At 37.7% G+C, this 26,635-nt stretch overlaps 2 protein-coding genes across 10 annotated transcripts in view; one reads left to right on the forward strand and one right to left on the reverse strand.

Moving 5' to 3' along the window:
* Window positions 1-23,620, reverse strand: part of CAMKMT (calmodulin-lysine N-methyltransferase) — a 404,310-nt gene extending 380,690 nt beyond the window's left edge. For all 4 annotated transcript variants that reach the window (XM_045980676.1, XM_045980674.1, XM_045980675.1 and 1 more), the window contains exons 1-3: window positions 23,376-23,620; window positions 14,699-14,871; window positions 4,386-4,450 (exon numbers count right to left, since the gene is read on the reverse strand). In XM_045980676.1, the coding sequence (XP_045836632.1) occupies window positions 4,386-4,450; window positions 14,699-14,871; window positions 23,376-23,513 (376 nt within the window). In that variant the 5' untranslated portion in view covers window positions 23,514-23,620. The remainder of the gene's footprint in view (window positions 1-4,385; window positions 4,451-14,698; window positions 14,872-23,375) is intronic.
* Window positions 23,621-24,007: 387 nt separating this feature from the next.
* PREPL (prolyl endopeptidase like) overlaps window positions 24,008-26,635 on the forward strand; it is a 55,254-nt gene continuing 52,626 nt past the window's right edge. For 2 of the 6 annotated variants that reach the window (XR_006815298.1, XM_045980665.1), the window contains exons 1-2: window positions 24,009-24,147; window positions 25,461-25,995. Coding sequence is in view for 2 of the 6 variants with exons in the window: in XM_045980665.1 (XP_045836621.1) it covers window positions 25,777-25,995 (219 nt within the window). In the remaining 4 variants the exon portion in view is untranslated. Of the gene's footprint in view, window positions 24,148-25,460; window positions 25,996-26,635 lie in introns of all 6 variants that reach the window. The other 4 variants (XM_045980667.1, XM_045980669.1, XM_045980670.1 and 1 more) reach the window with 4 other exon arrangements.

Genomic DNA, 26,635 nt, shown 5'->3' on the forward strand with positions numbered 1-26,635 from the left:
CTGATATACCTGAAGCTTTTGATAGTCCACCAATATTACAGCTTAACTATGTAACACAAAAACAATGAAACAAAAACTAAAAATCTGGACTATATTTCCTGAGAGACGGTTACCGTCTCTTGGTTTCCCAAATGCAGTTAAAATACATAAGATCCTTATGTAATAACTATTACTAAACCAAAAGAGATCCATTTTGGATACATCACAAAACAGGTCCCACCATCAGACACTAGGAAGGATCTAGAAGCAGGACTGTAGCTGTGTGCATTAAAAGTCCAGGTAGGCCCTGGGATTCACTGGCGGGAAAAGAATTACCATTGTCACATGTGAGAGTATATAAGGCAGAGGGTCCACAAATTTCTCCAGGAGAATATGAGATACCAACCACCATGTCATTTAGCCCAGCCAGGAGAAAAAAAAACTTTTTTCAAAGAATGGCAGAAGGGGTCTTACCAATACATTCCCCAAATTTAAGCTGTAATGTTAGCCAGGGATCCTGATTCATACTAGGTTACTACAATGATACATTATTATTGACTCCCTATTCTTTAAAGGCTTATACATATTATATTTCATATACTATATACAATAAATTTATATAAAAAGTACCACATCATCTGCTCAAGCTGTCAAAGGAAGGCTGATGAGCTAAAAAGAGTCCAAATGAAGCTATTATAATCCCAAGCACCAATGAGATTTTACAAATATCAAACAGTTATATTATATACTATAACAACCAAATTTAAATCAACTAAGCCTTGGAGAGAATCATGTTTTTAAAACATTCATTTCAATAGAGGGAAGAGATGACTTTGGAGAAGGAGAAAGTGGGTTTGGAAGAGACCATAGTGGTCTCTTTGATTAGAGGTCAGGAACTTGCTGGAAAGGAGACTGTGCCCACAGGGAAAACAAAAGCAAGCGATCGGCTCTGGTACTTGCAGAGTACTCCCTTGCTACCCAGAGTATTTGAGTGACCTGTTATGTGAAACACAGAAGCAGCCAGCACTTCTTTGAGGTGAAGGATGCCATCCTATAACTCTCTCTAGCAGGATGGCATCTCTCTCCTGGCATGATGAATCAATAGCAGACATAATGAAAAGGAAATACATTCTAAAGTAGCAGAACCCAAAGAATGAAATATGCATACCTACTCCTAAATAGAGGTAAGCAAAAAGAGAGCCTGGCTTTCAAAATAATGTGTTTTCCATAATAGCAAATATATCTATGGAGCAGTGAATCATTATGCCAAAATGATTGTATGAGATTCATTTTTAATTTCTTCCTACAACATTCGAAGGAATTCACACTCTGAAAGAATAGCTCAAAAATATAGACACTTTACAGGTCATACATTTAAAAACACAAAATGCTTCTAAATAAAAAGGGTAAATATTAAAAAAAATTTCTTTTCTAATATATCACGAAATAAGAAACTACCTAGAAGTTTCACTTATTGAAAATTAAAGGTTTTTCCATATCTTTTTGGTTAGAGAACAAATTCAGGAAGTAAGACTGAACCTCTTATCTTTAAAATTTTACAATGAATAAAATCATTACTTGGTTTTAACAATTAGCTTAAAATTAAGATGAATGGTTCTATTAAACCATAAATATATTTTGTGTGTGTGTGTACATATGTGTGTTGTACATATACACATATCAGGTTTTTATAACTATATAGTATTTCAGTTATTTTTTCCTATTATCATGACGTTTTATTAACCTGGGGACTATTCCTAAAACAAATAAACAATTCCATCTATTGGTTCTCTCACAGTATTAGAAACTTTTTCCTCATTTAAATATCTTTCAGTGTACCATCAGTGTACCATGGTGGTGATTTAAGAATAGATATTCTTATATAAAACTCTTGCTATCAAGATTAAGAAGACCAAAAGTATTCCTTATTTAAAGCCCGGAAGTATAAAAGTTAAACTGATCTTTAAAACAAAAGACAACAAAATTAACTCAAAAATAACTCAGGAAAATCTACTTTTTGTATTGATGAACTGCTGATGTATTAAATACATGAGAAATAAGTCAAATGGAAATTTTTAAGCACACATCTTCATATGTTTACATGATGAAAACTTACCGTTATTTTTCAAGTTATTTATTCCAATTATATTGGGCTGTGAGACAGAATTATGATTGTAGTGCCCTCTGCTGGGATTTCTAGTCACAGACTCAACCTAATATCACTATTAGTGTAAAATCAAACATTTGAGGGGTCAAGCAATAAATCACTTTTTCAGTCACTGATCACTTTTAAGTCTTGGCAAAGATTACATAAAAGTTATAATCAACATTTATGCTATGTAACAGGATTTTGCCAATTTATCATTAAGTGAAATATCAGTATAGATTTTTCTTTTAAAATAGCAATAATATAAAATTACACCAAACGACATGTTTTCATAGGTTTTATTTTTGTCACTACTTCTGTCACTTGGCAATATACTCAGCTTTTTGATGCAACATTTGTGACAAGAAATTTTAATAAATTACTATTTTGGTAATCTGATCTATTTTTTCCTGCTTTGTTAGTTCAGTCAAAATAGCTTATTTTAAAACATGAGAACAAGCTTTAATAATATTATCTTCACTATTAGAAAAAGATGGAAGGACATTTTAGAGGTACTCATCACCAGTAATAATAAATAGCTTCCATTTACTGTCAACTATGAGGAATATAGTATATGTTATACACTTGCTATATATTTTATCCAGTTCTAAGAGATAATATAAATTGATATAAACTGACATAATACAAAAGGATCAAGATGAATTTCGGAGCCAAGATTTAAATATAGATGGGTCTCATTCTAAAGACTCAAATCTTTACATCAAACAAAACAACAAGAGTGAAAAAATACTTTTGCATGCAATTTCTCCATTTGTCAATGCAACAACTGGGAGTGGATGAGGGTGGTGTGGAACAAGTTGATGAGAAAAAATGTCAGAGAAGGACAAGATTCATGTATAAAACAATAGCATAGACCTTTAGGAATGTGTTTTTATTATACATAATGCTGCCAGCTAGTGGCCCTATTCATACTGAGCCACTGGGAACAATGCTTGATTTTTACATCACTGAATCAAAAATTCCACATTTAACATTCTAGGATCATGTTCCTAAATTATACATGCATAAACCTGACTTAATGTTATTTCACCTTACCCTAGAACTAAAGGAGAATGTCTCCTCAATCACCACTAGCCCTAATCCCCAATAAAATGAGATATGCCTAAGTGGGAAAGAATTCAGCAAGTGCCAACACGTGGAAACTAAAAGGCACATTTGTCACCATCTATGAAAAAGAAACCCACATTATTTAAATATTTTGGGGCAATTTGGGGATACTTATAGATTCTTCAGTGACAAAATACATAATTATTTTTATATACTATCAAAAGCTTGTCATATATGGGCATAAAAATAAAATTACTGCCTGAGTATTGCTGAATATTATTCTAAGCGGATCTAAAATTAGAGGGCATCTGATAAAGTAGTACTGTTGCAAAGTATGTTATTTATTTTAGTTCAGAGAATAGTTACAGCTATGAAATTACCTTTGAGAAAAAAAGTATGACTATAATTTTCACATTTAAAAAGGTCATATTAAAAAATAGAATAAAAATAAAAAGACCATACTACAATGATAATTCACTATCTTAAAAATATCTTATGCAACACACATGAAGAAATACACAGCTCTGATCATCGTATATTGTTTAACACAGGGATATAAAGATATTCTTGGCTGATTTCTTTCATCATAAAACATGATAATTATTTAAATGATTCTCTCAACGGAGAAAGCTATCACAACAATCAGAAGCTTAGATGAAAAGACAACATGTTCTATAATATAATATGCCATAAAACAAAAACCTTTTGGCACTGTATTAACAGTAAGGAAAACAAGTGTTCTGGTTTTATTCCATAGTGAAGAAGAGAAGCAAGAAATGGAAAAGAAAGTACCCAAAACAGCAAAGAAGAAAGAGACAGCCCATCTGTTGAATTAACTGAAAAGGTCAAAATGGAAACAAGCAACAAAAGGGTAGTACTAGAGAGTCCAGTGTTCCTTCTGACCTACATTCTGTCACACATACACATGCACCCATACACACACCCACACACACACAACTGCGAAGTATAAAAATAGCTTCTCCCACTTTGTAGGTGCATCTTATATGACACTTATTTCACAGCTAAAAACCATGAGTTTATATTACACACACACACACATCACTATAATAAATATATACTAATTATATGTTAATTAAAACATATACTATATATATAATTTAATTATATACTAAGTATAAATTCACTTTTTAGAACAATAAAAGTATTTCCACAAAGGGAACATATAACTTACAAACATTTCCTGTATTGTCAAAGCTGGTAAGAACATCTTCAACATTCAAAGATCCATTATTATGCCTAGAAAAGAATAAAGCATTTTCTTTAATTATTCTGAAATATTAACAATTATTACATTTTCAGAAAGGTGAAACTGTGTATTGTGATATACCCACCCAAGACTAATAAACCCTTCCCTGTTGTATTTTCAAAATATTTTCTGCCCACTAGAGGGAGAAGGAAAAGAAATAACAGAATATATTTCTCAGATTTTTAATATGATGATGCTCTTGATGATTAATAAATGTTTTAAAGTATTAGTAAATAATTGTTATTGTTGTTTTAGCTATATAAAGGTGAGGTAGATTATTAAAGACAACAAAACAAAACCTTACCTTTGAGAATCTCAAAAGAAAAATTAATCATCAACCTCCAGAACCAAACTCAAAAATAAATAGATTTCCTCTGTACCAAACCAACAAATTCCGAATTTTCAAAGAACTAATCAACCTTCAAGTCTGCACAATCCACAATTAGAAAGTTCTAAATGTCAGGGGGCAAATTGTTTTGTATCTTTTTCAACTAACCTTAATTCCACTCTCTTTAATTCTGATCTCTATTCACTTGACAGCTCCTAAAGTATCTAATTTGACTACTGATATTTTAGTACTGATATTTTAATACTCATATTTGATACTTTAATATTTTAATAATTACTGATAATTTTAATAAATACTGATATTTTAATAATTTAATAATATTATTCTTCTGATGTATTCTTCAGATACAAATGAGCCCAAATGTCAGTTGGTCATAGGGTTTGAGATACTTTTCCAGTGATGATTTTAAAAAATAAATAAATAAATCAGAGGCACCTGGGTGGCTCAGTTAGCATCACACAGACCTAGTTCTTCCATACAGTGACAAGTGAGATTGTAAGAAGTTAATGTGCAATCATTACTGGCCAAATTAGCATTGAGCTCATCAGTATCCGTATCCTAATCTAAGAAAACAAAGTTAAGAATGTGTTATCAATAATACAAGATTCTGCATAGAGATGAGGTTATGTAACCTATCATGGAAAATTACAGTATATATGTGAGGAACAAGTGGGAAAAAGGATAAAGTATTTAGTATCTAAAATGCAAGATGGAGCTATTAAAATGATCAGCAATGTGGCACAGAACTCAGAAATCTTTTTCATAAATATAAAAGCAATATACAGCTCCTTCAAGAGAAAAAAAATGCTCCTAATCCTATCATGCAGAGATAACCATTATTAATATTTTGGAGCATAGCCTCCAGATTTAGTCCACGCTCATAATAACTGAGAGCACATTGTCCACAGTCTTGCAATTTGTGTTTTAAAATATTATAAACAGTTTCCCACATCACCATATCCTCCTGCAATATGAATTGAATCGCTGCCAAGCAGATGAATGAATGACTATCTGTACCATAACTTACTGAACCAATGTCTTATGTTGGATTTTAGTTTGTGTCCAATTTTGTACTATTTATACTGAGCATCCTTGCAGAAATATCATTGAACCCATTTCTCAATACTGCCTTACAATAAATTCCTAAAAGTTTCTCAATTCAGGGTGAAATAAACATTTGAAATTAAATATGTATTGTGAAAAATGTTAAATATTTCTAAAAAACAGAAACTGGGATAATTAAAGTGAAATGCATATTTAAAAGTTAAAAAGCGTTAATATAAATAAAAAGTGGATTTCTCAAGAGTTACCACTGAAGCAGAACTTGTCTATTCTTGAAAACATCATTTCTTGAAGCCAAAAAAGAGACACACATACACACACAAAACTAGATAAGCTAAATGTCATGAAAATTAAAAACTTTTGTCCCTCAAAGGACACTATGATTAAAGTGAAAAGACAGCCCACAGAATGGGAGAAAATATGTGCAAATCACTACATCTGTGTCCAGAATAGATAGAGTCCTCATGATTCAATAACAAAAAGATGACCCAATTAAAAATGAGCAAGGCATTTGAACAGATATTTGTCCAAAGATGATACACAAATAGCCAATGAGCACATGAAAGTTTGGACATTATTAATCATCACAGAACTGAGGGGCGCCTGGGTGGCTCAGTGGGTTAAAGCCTCTGCCTTCGGCTCAGGTCATGATCCCAGGGTCCTGGGATGGAGCCCCGCATCGGGCTCTCTGCTCCGCGGGGAGCCTGCTTCCTCCTCTTTCTCTCTGCCTGCCTCTCTGCCTACTTGTGATCTCTGTCTGTCAAATAAATAAATAAAAATCTTTAAAAAAAAAAAGTCTAAAAAAAAATCACAGAACTGCAAATCAAAACCACAGTGAGATATCACTTCATACCCACTAGAATGGCTAAAATAAAAAATAATAATAAAGTTAAAATAACAAGTGCTGGTAAGCATAGAGAAAAATTGAAACCCTCATATACTCCTGGTAGGAATGCAAAATGGTGCAATCATTGTGGAAAACAATTTGGCCATTCTTCAAAATGTTAAATAAAGATTTACCACATGACCTAGCAATTTCACCCTTAGGTACATACCTAAGAGAATTAAAAACTTTTACAGTTAATAAAAATAAATAAATAAAAATAAATTTAAAAAGTAAAAATAAATAATAAGAAAAATAAAATTAAAATTAAAAAAATAAAAACTTTTACAGTCACAAAAACTTACATATGAATGTTCACAGTAGCATTATTCATAATAGCCAAGAAGTGGAAACAACCCAAACGTCCATCAACTGATAAATGGATAAACAAAATGTGGTATTGTCCATATAACAAAATATTATTCAGCCATAAAAAAGGAATGAAATAACGATATATGCTATAACCCAGATGAATCAAAAACATTACTCTAAGTGAAAGAAGCCAGACATAAAAGTCCATATATTGTCTATTTATATGGAATGTTCAAAATAGGCAAATCCATACAGACATAAAGTAGATTAGTGCTTGCCAAGGTTTGGGGGGTGGGAGGAGGATGGAGAATCACTACGAATGAGAATGAGGTTCCTTTATGGGGTGATAAAAATCTCCGGAATTAGACAGTGGTGATGACTGTACAATATTATGAATATACTTAAAAACCATTGAATTCAGGACACCTGGGTTGCTCAGTTGATTAAGCAGCTGCGTTCAGCTCAGGTCATGATCCCAGGGTCCCAGGATTGAGTCCCACATCGGGCTCCTTGGTCATTGGGGCGCCTGCTTCTCCCTCTGCCTGTTCTGCCTGCCACTCCCTCTGCTTGTGCTCTCTCTCTCTCTGACAAATAAATGAATAAAAATTTTTTTTAAAAATTGAATTTCAGTTTAAAAAGGTTAATTACAATGGTGAATTTTATGTTACATGAATTTTATCTTGATTAAAAAGAAAACTGCCCCCCCAAAAAAGAAAGAAAGGAAAAGCCAGAGAATAAAACGGGCCCTCAAAGATTTCAGAAGAAGAAGAAAGAAGAGAGGTTTTCAGAAGGAAGAGGCTTGAAAAACTTGGTTCTAGATGCAACATGCTTCAGAGGTCTTTTAAAAATAAATGGCTAAAGAGTGAAGTAAGCCAGACAAAGACAAATACCATATGATTTCACATACAAGTGAAATCCCATGAAAGGATGGACATCATTAGTTATCAGGGGACTGCAAATGAAAACTGAATAAACAAAACAAAAACAGACTCATGGATGTAGGAACAAACTCTTGCTTATGGAGGAGAGGTGGAGGGCATGAACATTCTCAGTTATCAGGGCGCCTGGGTGGCTCTGTCGATTAAGCATCTGACTCTTGATTTACATTCAGGTCATGATCTCAGGATCATGAGATTAAGAGCCCTGCATCAGGTTTTTTTTTGTTTGTTTTTTTAAAGATTTTATTTATTTACTTGACAGAGAGAGATCAAAAGCAGACAGAGAGGCAGGCAGAGAGAGAGAGGGAAGCAGGCTCGCCGCCGAGCAGAGAGCCCGATGCGGGACTCGATCCCAGGACCCTGAGATCATGACCTGAGCTGAAGGCAGCGGCTTAACCCACTGAGCCACCCAGGCGCCCCCTGCATCAGGTTTTGAGCTCAGCATGGAGTCTGTTTCAGATTCTCTCCTTCTCCCTCTGTCCCTCCCCCACTCACATGCTCTCAATAAATAAATAAATAAATAAATAAATAAATAAATAAATAAATAAAATCTTTAAGAAAAAGAACAAACTTCCAGTTATAAAATATAAATAAGTCATGGGGATGTAATGTACTGCATAGGGAATATAGTTAATAATGTAATAACTCTGGATGGTGATAGATAGTAACTAGATTTATCATGGGAATCATTTCATAATATATAAAAATGTCAAATCATTATGATGTACATCTGAAACTAATAGAGAGAAAGACAGTTACATGCATACATGTATACATATATCTGTAAGCATATATATGTAAGCAAACTACATAACCAGTCATGATTGGAGTTTAAAACAAGCTAAAAACCTAAGTTATATTAGCACTTATCTATGATTTAAGCTCTATGAAAACATGACTCAATGGATTAGTCTCTTAATTTTCTGCATACACTGGATCATATTTGAAATGTTCTATAAAGTTCCCTCTAAAATATAAAATAAAATGCGAGAGAACAAAAACTGTTTTAATACTCACCTCTATTATTAATATCACTACTAACATAAAACTATACTTTTTTCTTTTTCAAAGAAGGCTCCATGCAGAGCTTGAGTCATGAGATTTACCTGAGATTATCCTGAAGATCAAGACCTGATGTGAGATCAAGAGTCAAACGTTTAACCGACTAAGCCACCCAGACACCCCAAAACTATCCTTTTAAATACAAATTCAGTATTCATATTTGTCTCAGATGCCAGTCTTGCCAAACTTTAAATGGGCACCTATGATATACCACATATGTAATGATAATCTGCCAAGGGGCGCCTGGGTGGCTCAGTGGGTTAAAGCCTCTGCCTTCGGCTCAGGTCATGATCCCAGGGTCCTGGGATCGAGCCCCGCATCGGGCTCTCTGCTCGGCGGGGAGCCTGCTTCTCCTTCTCTCTCTGCCTGCCTCTCTGCCTACTTGTGATCTCTATCTGTCAAATAAATAAATGAAATCTTAAAAAAAAAAAAAAAAGAATTCTTTAAAAAAAAAATGATAATCTGCCAAATATCTAATTTTGTAAGAATATGATTCCCATCACTAGTTCTCATTCACGAGCACTCAGAGTACATACTCAATTCAGTGGGATGAAGCTTTTATGTTTTCCTTTCCATAGAGAAGCAATACATGACCATACCACAGAGCATATGTTGTACTAGAAAGATGCACCACAGTCAAAGACAAAGTCATTCCTGATGTCTTGTCCATTCTAAGCTCCCAGGACAAGCCAAAAGTTAAAAGCTCTAGGCTTCTAATTCAGCAATTACCATGGCAACAGTAGTCTTATTGAAACAAAGGAGGGGGCGCTTGGGTGGCTCGGTGGGTTAAAGCCTCTGCCTTCGGCTCAGGTCATGATCCCAGAGTCCTTGGATCAAGCCCCACATCAGGCTCTCTGCTCAGCAGGGAGCCTGCTTCCCTTCCTCTCTCTGCCTGCTTCTCTGCGTACTTGTGATCTCTCTCTGTGTCAAATAAATAAAAATTAAAAAAAAAAAAAAAAGAAAGAAAGGAGAGTTCACACCTCTCAGTTTTTTCTACAACTGTGACATACACACATTTATAAATTAATAACTCAGACACCTATCTGATTCCAATTATAATGTAAGTATTTAAAGCCTCCAAAATATGCAAAGCCCTACTGCACTAAAATTGAGTTGAAATCTGGAGAGTGGGAAACAATTTCTAGCATCAATAAACTCTGTTTATAACAAAATAGTATAAAAAATTGCAGATTATAAGATAGTAGGATGGGGGGGTAGCTTTTAATATAAACACCTCCTGAATGTTCTCTATACAAACATCTATCTAATTACAGGAACTTCTTTTATGAGGTTCTAGAAGTACCAGAAAGACAAAAAGACTTTACCAAGGTATAAAGTGGGAGTCATACCTTGGATTTTAATTTCCCAACTTTCAATACTTTACTTAGAAACAAAGAGTCAACTAGCCTCAAATACGCAGAAAAGAAAACACATCCTAAGGATTTTTGTCTTTTACCTTGTCCAGACTTTTGCCTCTGGTAAAAAGTCACTAAGGGAAATTCTCCATTCCTTCATTTTATTTTTCTATTCCCACTTGCCTACTTCTCTTTGCTATTCCTTCCTTTTATGTATCATCGTACAAGGCTAACAAAAAATAATGGTCCAACTTTTAATTTAGGCCACTGCTTATATACCTTTCAATAATATATACAAAATCAACTACTTTGAATTCACAAATATCTAGTTATTTACCCTATTAGGATACTTATTTCATTTCAAACCTAGTAAAACTTTAAAGAGACAGAAATTAATACACAGGGCAATTTTAAGGACAAAGCCACAAGCACTGATAAGTTTGTTCATTTGTTTTAAGATTGATTGATTGATTGATTTGACAGAGAGCACAAGTAGGCAGAGAGGAAGCAAGCTCCCTGCTGAGCAGACAGCCCCATGTGGGGCTCGATCCCAGGACCCTGGGATCATGACCTGAGCTGAAGGCAGAGGCTTTAACCCACTGAGCCATCCAGGTGCCCCAGCACTGATAAGTATTAGTCACTACATGTACCATCCCTGTTGAATCGGAGCAGGTGACGTCAGATGATAAGAACTAAGAAAGTGAAAACGGGGTGTATATTTATACTCTGTGAGGATCAAAACATCTCAAACGCTCTACGGTTTACGAGAACCCAGAAGCAGAGCTGTCATCATATAACACATATTGACCACGGTTCCCCTAGAGATTGTAATGGTTCTTTAGAGCCACTGCCCTGCACCTTCCCTCTGGATATTCTCCAGTGCCTTTGCCCTCACCTGAAATGACTTCTCACTTCCCCTCAGAAGTTCCAACTACTTCCAGATCCAGCTTAAATTCCTGCCCCTCGAGGACTTCAGAAAATCACTCTTACCTCTAAACTCCTAATTTGTATGAAGGCCTCCAATCCTTTGGAAATTAGTTATGCACTGCCTAATGAGAGCTCTGAGAATGGATGCTTACCTTTCCTTCTTATTGAATATTTTTATTATTTAACTTTTCACATTTTTAAAACCCTTAAGGGGGCATCTGGGTGGCTCAGTTGGTTAAGCGGCTGCCTTCAGCTCAAGTCATGATCCCAGGGTCCTGGGATGGAGCCCCACATCAGGCTCCCTGCTGATTGGAGAGCCTGTTTCTCGCTCCCCCTCTGCCTGCCACTCTGCCTACTTGTGCTCTCTCTCTGTGTCAAATAAATATATAAATCTTCAGAAAAAAACAAAAAATAAAAAAATTCCTTGAGGATAATATGTCTTATTTTTCTTTTTATTAACCTATATAGAAGGTGCCATTAAATATTTATTGATTTAAATTTATTTAAAACTATTCACCACTTTTTTTCAATCATTCTTTAGTGCTGATTTAACAAACTTTAAAAAAATGTAGATGAAAATAATGGTACCCCATTCCTAAACTACCTTCTAAACCACTACCTTTAGCTGCTGCAAATAATTTTTTTAAACTTCAGAATGCTCACAATTCAAACAATGCTGAAGAAGATAAAGGTAGCTAAAGAAATGTCATGGAAGCAGGCTGAGAGAAGAGTTGATATGAGATATTAAAGGAACAATAATCAAGACCCATGTTGGGCAGATAACAGAAAACAAGAGGAAGTGGTAAAAGAAATCAAGGTGAACAAAATTGACAATGGAATGGAATGAACTATTCCTGGCAGATATCCTCCTCTACCTAAGCAAGTGCAGTAATTTCAGTGATTTCCTATACAGTAAGAATTATGGAGTAAGAAATAGAATGCTCAGAATAATCAATGAGGAAATTAGTTTACCTAGGCCTCAATCCCTTCATCTGTAAAATGAATAAGTGGATACATGATTGCCTCTGCAGAGACAGCATGTGCAGAAGTTGAAAGTGCAGACGGTGACTGTCATTTCATTACATAAAATGTTACCAATGGAGATAGCTAGGTGAAGGGTATGAGAACTCATACTATTTCTGCAACTTCCTGAATATCTGTAATTACTTCAAAATAAAAGTTTTTAAAAAGTATAGGCTGTGGAACCAGACCGCTGGGGTTTGAATAGAAGCACGATCATTGGCTGTGTGACCTCGATCAAGTCATTTAACCTCTCTGGTTTCACTATGATCATCGTGAAATGAGTATAGTACAGTATTTACCTCATAAACTGTTATGTGGATTAAATAAACTAATACATGTAAATCGCTCACAATAGTGCTTGTCATATAGTAGTCCCTCAGTGGTCAGCCTTTATTAATGTGGTTATGATCTGTGCAAAGTAATTATAAGATAGTGTTCAGCTCTAGAATACATGTAAGCTATTGTTATTTTTGCACTATTAATGTGGAGAGAAACAAACTAGTTTGCAAAAAGAGGCTAAATCTTGGGAGCCATCACAGCCAATGTTTTAGCTTGGTCACCTGTCTTCTCTCCATAAATGAAGGTTCGACGACAGACTGGCGTTTATTTCTTTGAAAGACAGCTATATCACAAAGAACCATGCCATTGGAAAGGAATTTCAGCTTACATTGGAGCCGGGTTCCTGCTACGTCAGTGTCATCTGCAACTGTGCCCTGGTTTGGAAACGTTAAAGAACAGAAGATGTCACATTCTCTCCAGCTAACCCTTACCAGGACCTCGAAGATGTCAGGAAATTATTATTGGCACATTTTACACTTACTGCATCTTGTCACCCATGAAAGTAGAGGGTAAGTTTTATTTATTTTTTTTTTAAGATTTTATTTATTTATTTGACAGACAGAAATCACAAGTAGGCAGGGAGACAGTCAGAGAGAGAGGAGGAAGCAGACTCCCTGCGGAGCAGAGAGCCCGATGTGGGGCTCAATCCCAGGACCCTGGGATCATGATCTGAGCCGAAAGCAGAGGCTTTAACCCACTGAGCCACCCAGGCGCCCCGAGGGTAAGTTTTAGAACTTTACACCTGAAGACTGCTACTGGGTCACTCGGTTCTTCCTTCTCTTTAATCTCCTTATAGATACTATCTTCCAATTGTTTAATCATCTTCATTACTACTTTGCAGAGTTACTGTAAAGATTACTGAATTAGCATACACGAAAACACCTTGCTCTGTATACGGCATATAACAAGCACGTAATGCGTTTTTTCTCCCTTCCTAACCAAGAACTAAACTAACATCTCCATGAGAACGTGAGGCAGTTGAGGTATTCGGATTAGAATCTCAAAATGAATATACAGGCAAGCTCACAAATCCCTAGGTTTTTATCTTCTTTTTGGAGTTTTCAATAATTATGAAACCAGATCCTAATTGTTCTTCCCTGCCTACCCTAGTCAATTTTTATCCAGATCCCAAATTTTAAGCTATTATGATGTCTTTTAAAGCTTAGATATTTTAAACTGAAATAGTTCAAGAAACATATACTATAAATAGACATCCTTTGTGAAAACTTTTTTTCTTAAAATTATTCCTTGCCTCACCTAAACCCTATTCAGTCACATTCCACTTAAAATGTTTTTTGCTCTTCTTACAGTTACTGTAAATGTGCTCCTCCCTCCCTTTCAAGATGTGAAATCTTGTCAAAAAAGGAAGATTTCATAAAATCAAACACCTACAGTAATATTGCTATATGCTAGACTATAACTGTGATAGAAAATTAATTCAGTAAAAATGGTATCTTCTTACTTCAGTTTGCAACTCTCCTGTCTCTTTTTAAATGATTTTTAAAGCCAGAACAGTGTATGCTTCTCACAATATCAGTGTTTTCAGCTGAATTTTCTCCTCCTATTCTTTAGATTCTATTCTGAATGTGACAAAACATGAATGGGAAAAATACCAAAGCTTGGTTTTTCAGACAACTATTACTTGAAGAGTAGTTTGAAAAATTCTGTTTTCACTTTCAGCCTTCCTTGCCTCCTCAAAAAGAACTTGGTTTTTTGTCAAATGCTATGAGAGAATGGTTAAAAAGAACCTTTTGAGTTGCAAGCCACTTTGTCCTCAAATGCTGCTACATTCCTGAGAATTTTTTTTCTTTAGTTCTGAGAATACAACAAAACCCAGTTAAAGTAGCAGGATTTCCTAACACAATGCTGCAAAATCCAAGTTCTGATCAAGATTGCCTGCAAACGCAACAGAATAATGAGACCCTTATTGGACTGCTTTTCTTCTACAGGAGAAAAATACTTTTTAAAAAATTGTCAAAGATGTTTACCTTAAAGAAATACTGTACTCAGGATAGAAGACACTTGTGTATTGGACCCAAGCACCAACTTCCTCTTCAGTTGCCTTTTTTTGGGCTTCTGTTACTGAAAACAGATTAAATGATTCAAATCTTCTTACAGATACATGTCGCAGGCAATCATCCAGGTGCTTCTTCTTCAGAACCTGTGAAATAAAACCAAATATTGTGTTCATATCATATAAACACGGGTTAGGTGTTCAAAGTTTAGTGGTAAGGGGACTTTCATTTCCAAAAGACGGCAGATTAGACAATGTAGACCAACCTCTTACTGGAAATAACTAGAGAAAATGGACAGAATATCTTTTTTTTAAGATTTCTTTTATTATCTATTCCACAGAGAAGGAGAGAATGAGAGGGAAAGAGAGAGAGAAAGCAAGCAGGGGAGGAGCAGAGGCCGAGGGAGAAGCAGACTCCATGCTGAGTGAGGAGCCTGGTGTGGGGCTCAATCCCAGAACCTGAAATTATGACCTGAGCCGAAACCAAGAGTCAGATGCTTAATCAATTGAGCCACCCAGGCGCTCCTGGAGAGGATATCTTAAAACATTATTTAAAGGTAGCAGAGAGGGGCGCCTGGGTGGCTCAATGGGTTAATAAGCCCCTGCCTTCGACTCAGGTCATGATCTCAGGGTCCTGGGATCAAGCCCTGCATCCAGCTCTCTGCTCAGCAGGGGGCCTGCTTCCCCCTCACCCTCTGCCTGCCCCTCTGCCTGCTTGTGATCTCTCTCTCTGTCAAATAAATAAATAATATCTTTAAAAAAATTTTTAAAAATAAAGGTAGCAGAGAACAAAAAACAAAGCAGAGAACTAGTGAAGATTTACCAGTGTAATAATTTAAAAAGGAAATAAATCTAGAGAGGTTAACCTGGCTTTTACAATCATTTCCTTGTGGGGACATTGATCCAGTTCCAATAAAAAGAGCTAAGAAGACAAGCAGCACCTTTTACAGTCTGTGGACTTAGGGGATAAAAGTTGAATTTCAAAGCTTACTACCTAGGCAGGGGCAGGTATATTGTTCTGAGCCTGTCTGATGTGTGCGTGTATGTGTGTCTGTTTTAAGATAAACCAAATGAATAATTTTGTTGGAGGTCATTGAAAATTGGATTTTTAACTATGGGAGAAACAAATATAATTTTAAGACTAATGATGTTGAAGCAAAAACTCTGTAGCTCTGAATTCGAATAAGTATAATAGAAACTAATGGTTATTTTATTAAAACATTTTTTAGAAGATATATATTTCCTATATCTTACCACCTAAAAGTTCTAGAAACAAAAGTTCTAGAAACAACCAAACTAGTAGCAATGGACACAATGCCCATATTGCTATCTCTAAATATCATTTTCTATTAAAACAAAGTAAGACCCCTTGGAGAAATGGCATGAATTGTACAAATGAACCTAGGACATCCTGCACCAAGAAAGCCATAAAGAATTAAGAGTTCTGGAAAGAACTCCATAGCCAATTTGAATAGGGTCCATTGGCCAAAGATGGGACAGTGTAAGCATTAACAAAGGTAATAAATGTAGCAGAATCAAAACATATGAGTCCATCAGGGTATTTTTTTTTTAATACCCCACTGATGATCTTCAAAGGATACTAGAGAACCAACTTATTATTTGGAAAACTAGTAAACAAAGAGAAAGAATCCAGTATTTTTCTGTCTTTCCTATATGAACTATAACCAAGAATATCCAAATAGATGATAAGAAGTCTGTCTTTATAGCAGAAGAAATAAATACAGAAGGAATGACACAATTAGAATATCCCCATTTTCAACCTCCTCATGAATTCATGAACCTAGACAATCATCATCAAGAAGAGAAATAACAAGACACCACTGTGATTAATAAAGTCAATCAATTGATGATTGATGATGAAAACATACTCTAACATCATCTTGACCGATCAAACCAAAGCAAGTCAAAAACATTAAATCTGAATCTGGTCAAGCCTCTATATATAGGAAATAGGAACTTACAGAAAATAGGAAATCAGGCATGAAGAAACACATTAACATCATCATCATGTACAATTAGCAAAAATCAAATTATCAGAAACTCTGAGAGACAACAAATTCAGTTTCTTCAATAAATAAATGGCAAGAGGTGAAAGAGACATATGCAGAGAGGGGCACCTGGGTGGCTTAGTCAATTAAGCATCTGCCTTGGGCTCAGGTCGTGACCCAGGGTCCTGGGATGTAGTCCACCCACATCAGGATCCTTGCTCAGCAGGGAGACTGCATCTCCCTCTGCCTACTGCTCCCCCTGCTTGTGCTCTTGCGTGCTCTTTCTCTCTCACTCTCTCCCTGGCAAACAAATAAATAAAATATTGAAAAAAAAAAGACATATGCAGAGGTAACATTTAGATTAAAAAGATTTATGAAACAGGGCGCCTGGCTGGCTCAGTCAGAAGAGGATGAGACTCTTGGAACTTGGAGTCATGAGTTCAAGCCTCACACTGGATGCAGGGATTAAGTAATAAAAACTTCATTAAAAAATAAAGACTTATGAAACTTATCAACTAATACCAATGTTCAAACCTTATTTGAATCATGTTTCAAAATAATTAAATTGTAAAGAAAAATTTTGAGACAATGGGAAAAATTTGGAAACTGACCAGCTATTTCATGACATCAAGAAATTATTTTGGGTGTGGTATGGTATTTTAATTATTTTTTTTATTTTTTATTTTTTTAAAGATTTTTTTTTAAGATTTTATTTATTTATTTGACAGACAGAGATCACAAGTAGGCAGAGAGGCAGGCAGAGAGAGAGGAGAAAGTAGGCTCCTCGCTGAGCAGAGAGCCCAATGCGGGGCTCAATCCCAGGACCCTGGGATCATGACCTGAGCTGAAAGCAGAGGCTTTAACCCACAGAGCCACCCAGGTGCCCCTTAATTTTTTTTTTTTTTTAAGATTTTATTTATTTGACAGACAGAGAGAGGAAAGAAGCACAAGCAGGGGGAGCGCCAGGCAGAGGGTGAAGGAGAAGTGGGCTCCCTTGCTAAGCAGGGAACCCAATGAGGGCTCAAACCCAGGACCCTGGGATCATGACTTGAGCTGAACGCAAGATGCTTAACTGACTGAGCTACTCAGGTGTCCCTTTAATTATTTTTTAAATTTCATCTTGTACAGGTATATACTGAAATATCTGTAGAAAAAAAACAATATATCTGATATTCATTTCAAAATAATCTTAGATGGGAGGGTGTGATGAGAGAATAGAGATAAAATAAAGTTGGTCGGGAGTTAAAAATTGTTGAAGTTTATGGATATATAAGTGATTATTATACTATTAACTCTAGTTTTGTATATGTTTGACATTTCCCATAATAGAAAGGTTTTTTTTGAAGATATAGAACACCTAATATTCATAATTAAATTAAAAATGCTAAGAAGTTACCTAAAACACCAAATATAGGGGCACCTGGGTGGCTAAGTGGGTTAAGCCCCTGCCTTTGGCTCAGATCATGATCTCAGGGTCCTGGCATCGAGCCCCACATCAGGCTCTGCTCAGCAGGAAGCCTGCTTCCCCCTCTCTCTCTGCCTGTCTCTCTGCCTACTTGTGATCTCTCTCTCTGTCAAATGAATAAATAAAATCTTTAAAAAAAAAAACAAACACCAAATATATTTGGAAATAGGGGCGCCTGGGTGGCTCAGTGGGTTAAACCCTCTGCCTTCGGCTCAGGTCATGATCCTGGGGTCCTGGGGTCCCACATCAGGCTCTCTGCTCAGCGGGGAGCCTGCTTCCCCCGCCCCCCCCGCCTGCCTCTCTGCCTACTTGTGATCTCTATCCGTCAAATAAATAAATAAAATCTTTAATATATATATATATATATTTGGAAATAAAGCAATATACTTCTAAATAACTTAGGAACCAAAAAAAAGAAAACCCAATAGAAATCTGAAAGTATTTTTTTTTTCTTTTAAGATTTTATTTATTTGACAGAGAGAGAGAGAGAGATCACAAGTAGGCAGAGAGGCAGGCAGAGAGAGGGGGGGAAGCAGGCTCCCTGCTGAGCAGAGAGCCCGATGCGGGGCTCGATCCCAGGACCCTGAGATCATGACCTGAGCCGAAGGCAGAGGCTTAACCCACTGAGCCACCCAGGCGCCCCGAAATCTGAAAGTATTTTGAACTGAATAATAAAAATACATTTCAAGACCTATGAAATGCAGATAAATTCATGCTTAAAGGAAAACTTGTGAAAAGGCTAAATATAAATAAAACTAAACTAAAATAAATAATAATAAATAAAATAATATAAATATATTAATATTATATATTATATATAATTTTATATATATTTATATTGTATATATTTATGTTATATATAAATATTAAATAAATAAAAATAAAAATAAACTAATCATCTACTGCAAAAATTACAAAAAGAAGCAAATTAAGTTCCCTAAAAAATAGAAATTAATAAAGTAGAAAACAAAAATATAGCTAGAAGGATTAAAACACCAGAAGTTAGTTCTTCAAAGAGATTAGTAAAACTGACAAATCCTTGATAACACTAATAAGAAAAAAGAGAGAAAATATAAATATGAACATGACGTAGGGAGATTACTATAGATCCAGCAGGCATTAAAAAATGGCAAAGGAATATTACAAAAACTATGAAAATTTAGATGAAATGGACAAGTTCCTAGAAGACTACAACTACCAAAACTGACACAAGAAAAGACAAAAAGTCTGAATAGTGCTAAATTATTTTAAAACTACGATGCATAGGTGGGTGGCGGGGGGAGGGATAATTGGATGATGGGCATGATGGGCATTAAGGAGGGCACTTTATGTAATGAGCACTGGGTGTTATATGCAACTAATGAATTGCTAAATGCTACCTCTAAAACTAATTTTAAAAATAAAAATATAATGCATAAATAAAAATCTTAGCAAGTAAAACTCCAGGCCCAGACTGCTCATCAGCGAATTACACCAAATGTCTAAGTAAGAATTAATGCATGTCTTACACACTCTTCACTAAATCTTCAAATAACCTTCTGGGCTAGGTACTAGTTATATGAGAGGGGATGTTAATTTGATGAACATCAAAGAGCTAGGAAAAGGCAAAGAATCACACTGTCTCTTTCAGCACTGATAGTTTCAAATATATGGCATAGTGTTTTAATTTAAATCATACTGTGAAATATTCCCTCAATCAGATTAAGTCAAGTATTAGACCTCTCGGTAAGTATTCATGCTGTAGGTGTTTGTGAATAGTGTGTAGTGGTCACTGCTACTTTTTCACCTGCCCTACATCCCTTCCTCTTGTGAACTGCCCCTCCCTCATTCTCTGAAATAATGATAGGATTGTTATCTTCTCTGCCACAGGGTGGGCTAATGTCCCAGGTAGCCAAAGTGCCTCATTCTCCTGGATCCAACAACTGGTCCAAGCTTGGCCTAGTAGAGTCGTTAATGGACATTATCTGGGTGTTGGGGAAAAGGGTCATTTCTTCTGGATCACTAGTTGAGTGCATGATGGAAGCCTGTAGTTGCCAAAAGCCATCTTTGCTATCAGGCAATGAGACACAACAAAGAGGAAAATTGACTACTATCGAAAGCCTCTATCAATATTGATCCATAGTCTTCATCTGATTAAAGTGAGCACTACGCTCAAAAGTCAGCAATTTATCATGTGACCTGGTATCAAATGATGAACTAGGTCAACAGGGTTTTTTTCCTAAAAAAAAGGTTAATCACAGGGCACCTGGGTGGCTCAGTGGGTTAAGCCTCTGCCTTCCACTCAGGTCATGATCTCAGGGTCCTGGGATCGAGCCCCACATTGGGCTCCCTGCTCTGCAGGAAGCCTGTTCTTCCTCTCCCATTCCCCATTTGTGTACCCTCTCTCACTGTGTCTCTCTCTGTCAAAATAAATAAATAAATAAAACCTTTAAAAAATAAAAATAAAAGGTTAATTACAAAACCAAAAAAAAATATTGAACAGTTAAAGTGAAGGACCCATTAGATAGCATTGAAGCCCTATTGTATAAGGGAATGACAGAACTGTGAAGAAGAAACAAGCAGACACAAGTAGATATCATGATAATGTCTCATGAGAGAGAGAGAGAGAGCTGCGTATCTCTATCACTGTTTAGATTCCTGAGTTTTCCAGTTCTGGATGCATACAAGATGTGGATGTTCTGTTTGTTTGAGACATATTTACTGAGCACCTGCAAATGTTTAATATACATGGTGGATTAGATTATGGAAAAATATTCACTTCCTTTCTTGCCCCCTTCAAGGAAAGAATATACATTTCTGCCCTTTGATTTTAAGCTTGGCCAAGTAACTTAACTTTGGCCAACAGGATGTTAGCAAGGGCTTAAAATGTGTTTTGGTGGTTGCCCTTGCACTTTTTTTTTTTTTTTTAAGATTTTATTTATTTATTTGACAGAGATCACAAGTAGACAGAGAGGCAGGCAGAGAGAGAGAGAGGGAAGCAGGCTCTCTGCTGAGCAGAGAACCCAATGCGGGGCTCGATCCCAGGACCCTGAGACCATGACCTGAGCCAAAGGCAGTGGCTTAACCCACTGAGCCACACAGGTGCCCTGCCCTTGCACTCTGATACTCTGCCATCACCAGGGGAATATGTCAGCCAACTGGTCCAAGTATTAGAGTCAGTCTGCTGCTGACAGCCTCTGTCAGTCAACTCCCAGGTGGCTCACAGACGCACAAACAAAATAAATGCTCACTGGTGTATGCCATCTTAATGTTATAGTTGTTTGTTACTCATTAACAGCTAACTGATACAATACACTGAGGGCCACTATGGGCCACTTACTCTCAAGCTTTCCACAACACTTAACAATATTTGCTACAAAACCAACTAGTCAGGCCCCGTGCAATGTGCAGAGGACAGAGATTAATAAAATATCATCTTTTCCCACAGAGAATTCCCATTCTAGTATATTAGATAGACTCTGATCAAATGATCATAAAGTGATATAATACGGGGTTCACTGATAAGAGTGAGCTGAGGATCTAACTCAGCCCAGAGGAGACAGGAGAGGCTTCATAGAAAACATTAAAATGTAGTTCGGAAAAATGAACAGTCATGCAACAAGTAGGAAAGAAGATAAGAAGACTCTAAACAGAGTACACACGTGTACCAAAACATTAAATGTCAAAACATGTGGGGAGTACAAATGGCAGCCATAGCTAAAGCTTGTCCTGGTTCTGATGTAGACAGCAACTCAGAATGAACATATGCGCTGGTCAACTGTAGTTCTTACTATACTAAGAATCACTGAAATCATCACAATAAGATTTGGTTGATTAATTTAAGGCCCTAACTGACTACGTTGATAGTTCAACTTTATCTGATGTTTATTTCACTATAGAAAGTTCCTATGATAATGACCTATGAGGACATGCATTTGTTATCCTATAATTTTGTAACATTAATAACAAAACCAGATCATTAATGCTTTGGAAAGACTTTCAAAGCATCTGCAGAGAAATGATCACTGAGTTATATCATGACACCATAAGAAAAGGTGACTGGAGACAACTGCAAACAAAGTAACCCTCAAAATGCTAAACACAATCTCAAATAAAGTGGCCATTACTGGAAAATTCTTTTCGAAAAACAGCAGTCAGAAATGGAAAGTGTTCCGTTGAGTCAAGTTTTCAGGAGGAACCTCAGCAGAGGCAGAAAACTTTGTGTACAAAACAGTAAACAGCTTTTACTTCAAGAAGTCTGCGGGGGAAAGGGGATGAGAAGTTTGGAAAGAGGGTCGGTGATGTCAAATCAGAAATCTGTCAAAATTGCATACATCTACAGTTAACCAGCAACAGCAGCAACAGCAGCAACTCTTTTTTTTAATATTTTATTTATTTTATAAGTAGACAGAGAGGCAGGCAGAGAGAGAGACAGACAGACAGACAAGAGGATGCAGGCTCCCTGCTGAGCAGAGCCTGATGCGGAACTCGATCCCAGGACCCTGAGATCATGACCTGAGCCAAAGGCAGAGGCTTTAACCCACTGAGCCACCCAGGCGCCCCAGCAGCAACTCCAACCGGCATTAAACAAACCAACACACCCGACTAGTCTACCTTGGACACCAAGAATCTCGCTGAGCACTTCAAACTACAAGATCAACATGAAAACGTCACATCTCAGTGAAAGACAGAGGCAGCTCTGGACACACCTTCCACACCCCGCTGTACCGACAGCACGTGCAACGTCACAGTCAACCACGCTGATCTCCAAGAAAGGGGCCAAACTTTGAACTAGACTCCGGCAGGCAGATAAGCAGCATGAAGAAACCCGGGGAAAGAAGTGAAACAGAAGCAGGAAAGAGAAGCAGCATAGGATGGGGAGCGACGGTCCCACCAATGGGACTGGCGAGCAAAGAGAAAAGTCCCCCAGAAGCGGACAAATACCCCAGAGAAGATCTACTTCCATCTGAGTTTCCCAGGAACTCAGCGTTGGCTGCCCCCTCCCCGCCCCACCCTAATTCATCCCTTTCGGTAGGACCCTTAGTAGAAGCAAGGGGGCGCTTCTCAGGTGGCTCGCGGCAAAACTACAAGGGAACTCCGGGAGCTGCCAAGAGGAGAGAGTCGCGGCCGGCGGCTCGCCGCGTACCTGCGAGGGAAGTGACCAGATGCAAAGGTGAGGCCAGTGGGCTCTCCCTTACCTGCCGCAGAAGCTTCCACCGGGCGGCTCCCAAGGGCTCCGAGACTTGAAGCCCCCGAGAGGCGCCGCTGCTTGCTGGGCCTTCGCCCACAGCTCGCGCAGCCTCGCCGGCCTGGGCATCCGCAACTTGCGACTCCATCCCGTTAAAACCGCCTATATACCCCGAGTTGTCACGGCCACAGCTCTCCCCTGCCAGGACCTGCCGACTTCTTCCCAGTCAGGACCTGTGAGCCGGACCTCCCTCGGACCGCCCCAGCAAGCGCACCCTCCCCGAATTCCGCATTTCCGGTATTCGCGTCTCCTTGGCAACCAGGGCAGCGCGGCTCGCGTCATTGCACCATTTTGCTGGCGGCCATCTTTAGTGAGGGGGAACCGAAAAGTGAGGGAGTTGTGGCAGAAGTCGCGGGACACTGGCTCCTCTTTTCCTCTTGTCCCCTACCTCATCTAGAACCCAGAAGACTAACGAAGAACGGAAAGTCTAAAAACTTTCAGGTTTTTAAGAAACCCAGAAGGAGAATAAACTATTCATGACCACAATAAACATGGCGAAATCTGCTTAGGGCTGGCGCTTGACTGGAGTTACGCAGACCGGCGTGCTGCAAACCAGCTCTAGGCAGCTCTGGATAGGCTGTCTTTCTGCGGCTTAAAAAACGCAGACTTCGGCTGGACGCCACTGGGGTAGTACCCGTGCTCCTTCCTGAGAGGTTTTTCTTGCCGGATTTTCCCTCTCTCGTTTCGGTGTGCAGAGCCCAGTCGACTGTCCTTCAACTTGCGTACGTATGGAGGGGCATACTGTGTACAGGAGGGGTTCTCCCCGTTTTCCCCTCACCCAGTGACGCCTCAGTTCCCTGGTCCTCGCTTTTTGCCTGGCGTCCGTTCTCCGTATGGCACAAACTGCCGCCACTGCCTATCCCCAACTTCCTTGCACTCACTCCGCCTCATCCGTGGGTTGGAGAGGGCTCAGGAAAAGCGAGTAGGTACCCCCGGGAACACCCATTCGTCTCCCCCACCCCGGTCCTCTAGCTTTGCATACTGTCTTCTCCCTGCGGGTGAAAGATGGATGCGTTGAGGCTGCCGGCGTGGATACAATGATCTAGGTCCTTGCGGGCTCCTGTTGCAGGGCCTTGGCGGGCGCGGGTTGGGGGTAGTTAGTGTTGGCTGTTGATCTCTTCTCCCCACTCGCCCGTTATTTTGCTGCGACACAGGTTCGCGGGTGGCGGCGGCGTAGCAGATCAGATCTCTAGTAAATCTGACGCAGTATTGTATCTTTGATACCGAAGGGCGGTGTCTTTGTGGAGGACTTCCATGATGACATGCAACAGTGTGCAAGATACTTTGATTTCTCTTGTAATAATAGTAGCCAGCATTGAGTGCACACTACGTGCCAGGCACTGTATTAAGACCTTTGCATAAATTGTCCAGTTTCATTCTTCAACAACTCCGTAAGATAAATGGTGTCATTATCTCAGTTTTGCAGATGAAGGAACTGAGGCGCAGGTGGTGAGTGTCAGAGTGATAACCTGAGCCCAGGTGTCTCTCGTAATTACTTATGAGCCTTACTTTGATGGGTTAATGAGAATCATCTTCTCAACAGAAACCGGTGGGGGCCTCACATCATGTTTGTTCATCCTGAAATGATGTGTTTTGTTTTAACTAAAGAGCTAAATAGCTTTTCAATGTTAAGTCCAGTTGTTACGTCCAAGGTTTGGAGCCATACCAGACTGGACTTTTTGCTCTACTACCTTCCTTCCAAGTGACCTAGGGCACTTGCCAAAAGCTCCCAGAGCTACAGCTTGCTCGCCTGGAAAATGAATGTTGTAATGGAGACTCTAGCAGGTTCTTATGAAGTTTAAATTAGTATATAAAAGTATCTGGCACTAAATGACCACTTAGCGCTCCTCTACCTTTATGAAGTATGTAGGCTTTTCCAGTTTATCCTTCGTATACCGAAGATACTGTTCTAAATTTCGTAAGAAAGCCATTTTGCCTTTTAATGCCCTCAAGAATTCTGGAGACGCCCTCATTAGGTCTGTGTATTTGTTTGCAAATTTTTATTTTTGTTTTTTTGTTTTTTGTTATTTTTTAGTTTGCCCATGTGTACCAGAATCAGTGCTGCATAGTTTGAGCCTGATAGAATTGACTTTACAAATGAGACATTTAAGTCACGTCTGCCGAGAAGTGTGATTTGAGTGAAACCTTAACTTATACAAGTTTTCAGGTATTTTTAAACAGAGTTATCAGCTGTCTGCAGTTATTCATAACCTGAAGGGTGGATGACCCTGAAGGGGAGGAATAAGAACTGCGGATTGTAGATACTCTGAGAACCCACTACTGTGTAATCCTACCTATGAAATCATGTGCTGACAGTCCCAAAGGGAGCATAAACCAGGGACTCTGATATCATGCAGCAGAAGAGCAAATTATTTCTCCAGGCTTTGAAGTATAGTATTCCTCACCTTGGGAAATGCATGCAGAAACAGCATTTGAATCACTGTAACTTCGCTGATCATTATTACAATAGAATAAAATTGAAAAAATACCACCTAACCAAGTGTCTGCAGAATAAACCCACGGTATCAGAGTTAGCAAGAAACATCCCAAGTCGGAGCTTCTCAAGTAAGGTATGGACTTTTTAAGTTAACCTATTTGTAGGACATTAAGATTAATTTTATTTTAAAGATAAAGAATGGGTAGGATATCAGTTAATAATTTTTTCAGTAATTCTGATTTGAATTTTAAAATGTTAAGGCTCAATTGTCTGTAGTCCTATTTAAGTATAAAAGAATATATGCATATGTATTTGTACGGTTGTAATATATAAAGATATATATTTATGGAAAATGATTCACCTTAGGAAATCCTTATGCCTACCAGTACAAAGTATAATTTCAAAGTATAATTTAGCTTTCTGAAATTCCTAGAATACCAGCTTTTAAGAAAATCTAATAATATGCTAATTGTTTTATGAATCTCAAATTAGTAAACTTCAATAACTCCATGTAATTGTGTATTAATTCTTTGTTTAAAAAAAAATGAAAAAAGGCATTTTGACCACTTGGGTCCTTCAGGAAGATGCTTTCCGACTGTTATACTTTGGCCAGATCCCAAGCTATGGGCCTGACCTCAACCTTGAGGACCTGATTGTCGTTATATGTAGAGTCACCACACATTCTATTTGTGTGGGACAGTCCCAGTCTACACCTGTTGTTCCTGTGTAATTATTAATAGTGTTCCCTTTCCTCTCAGAAATGCCCTGGTTAG

The sequence above is a fragment of the Meles meles genome, chromosome 16, assembly GCF_922984935.1.
Source record: "Meles meles chromosome 16, mMelMel3.1 paternal haplotype, whole genome shotgun sequence".
NCBI classification, from domain to species: Eukaryota; Metazoa; Chordata; class Mammalia; order Carnivora; family Mustelidae; genus Meles; species Meles meles.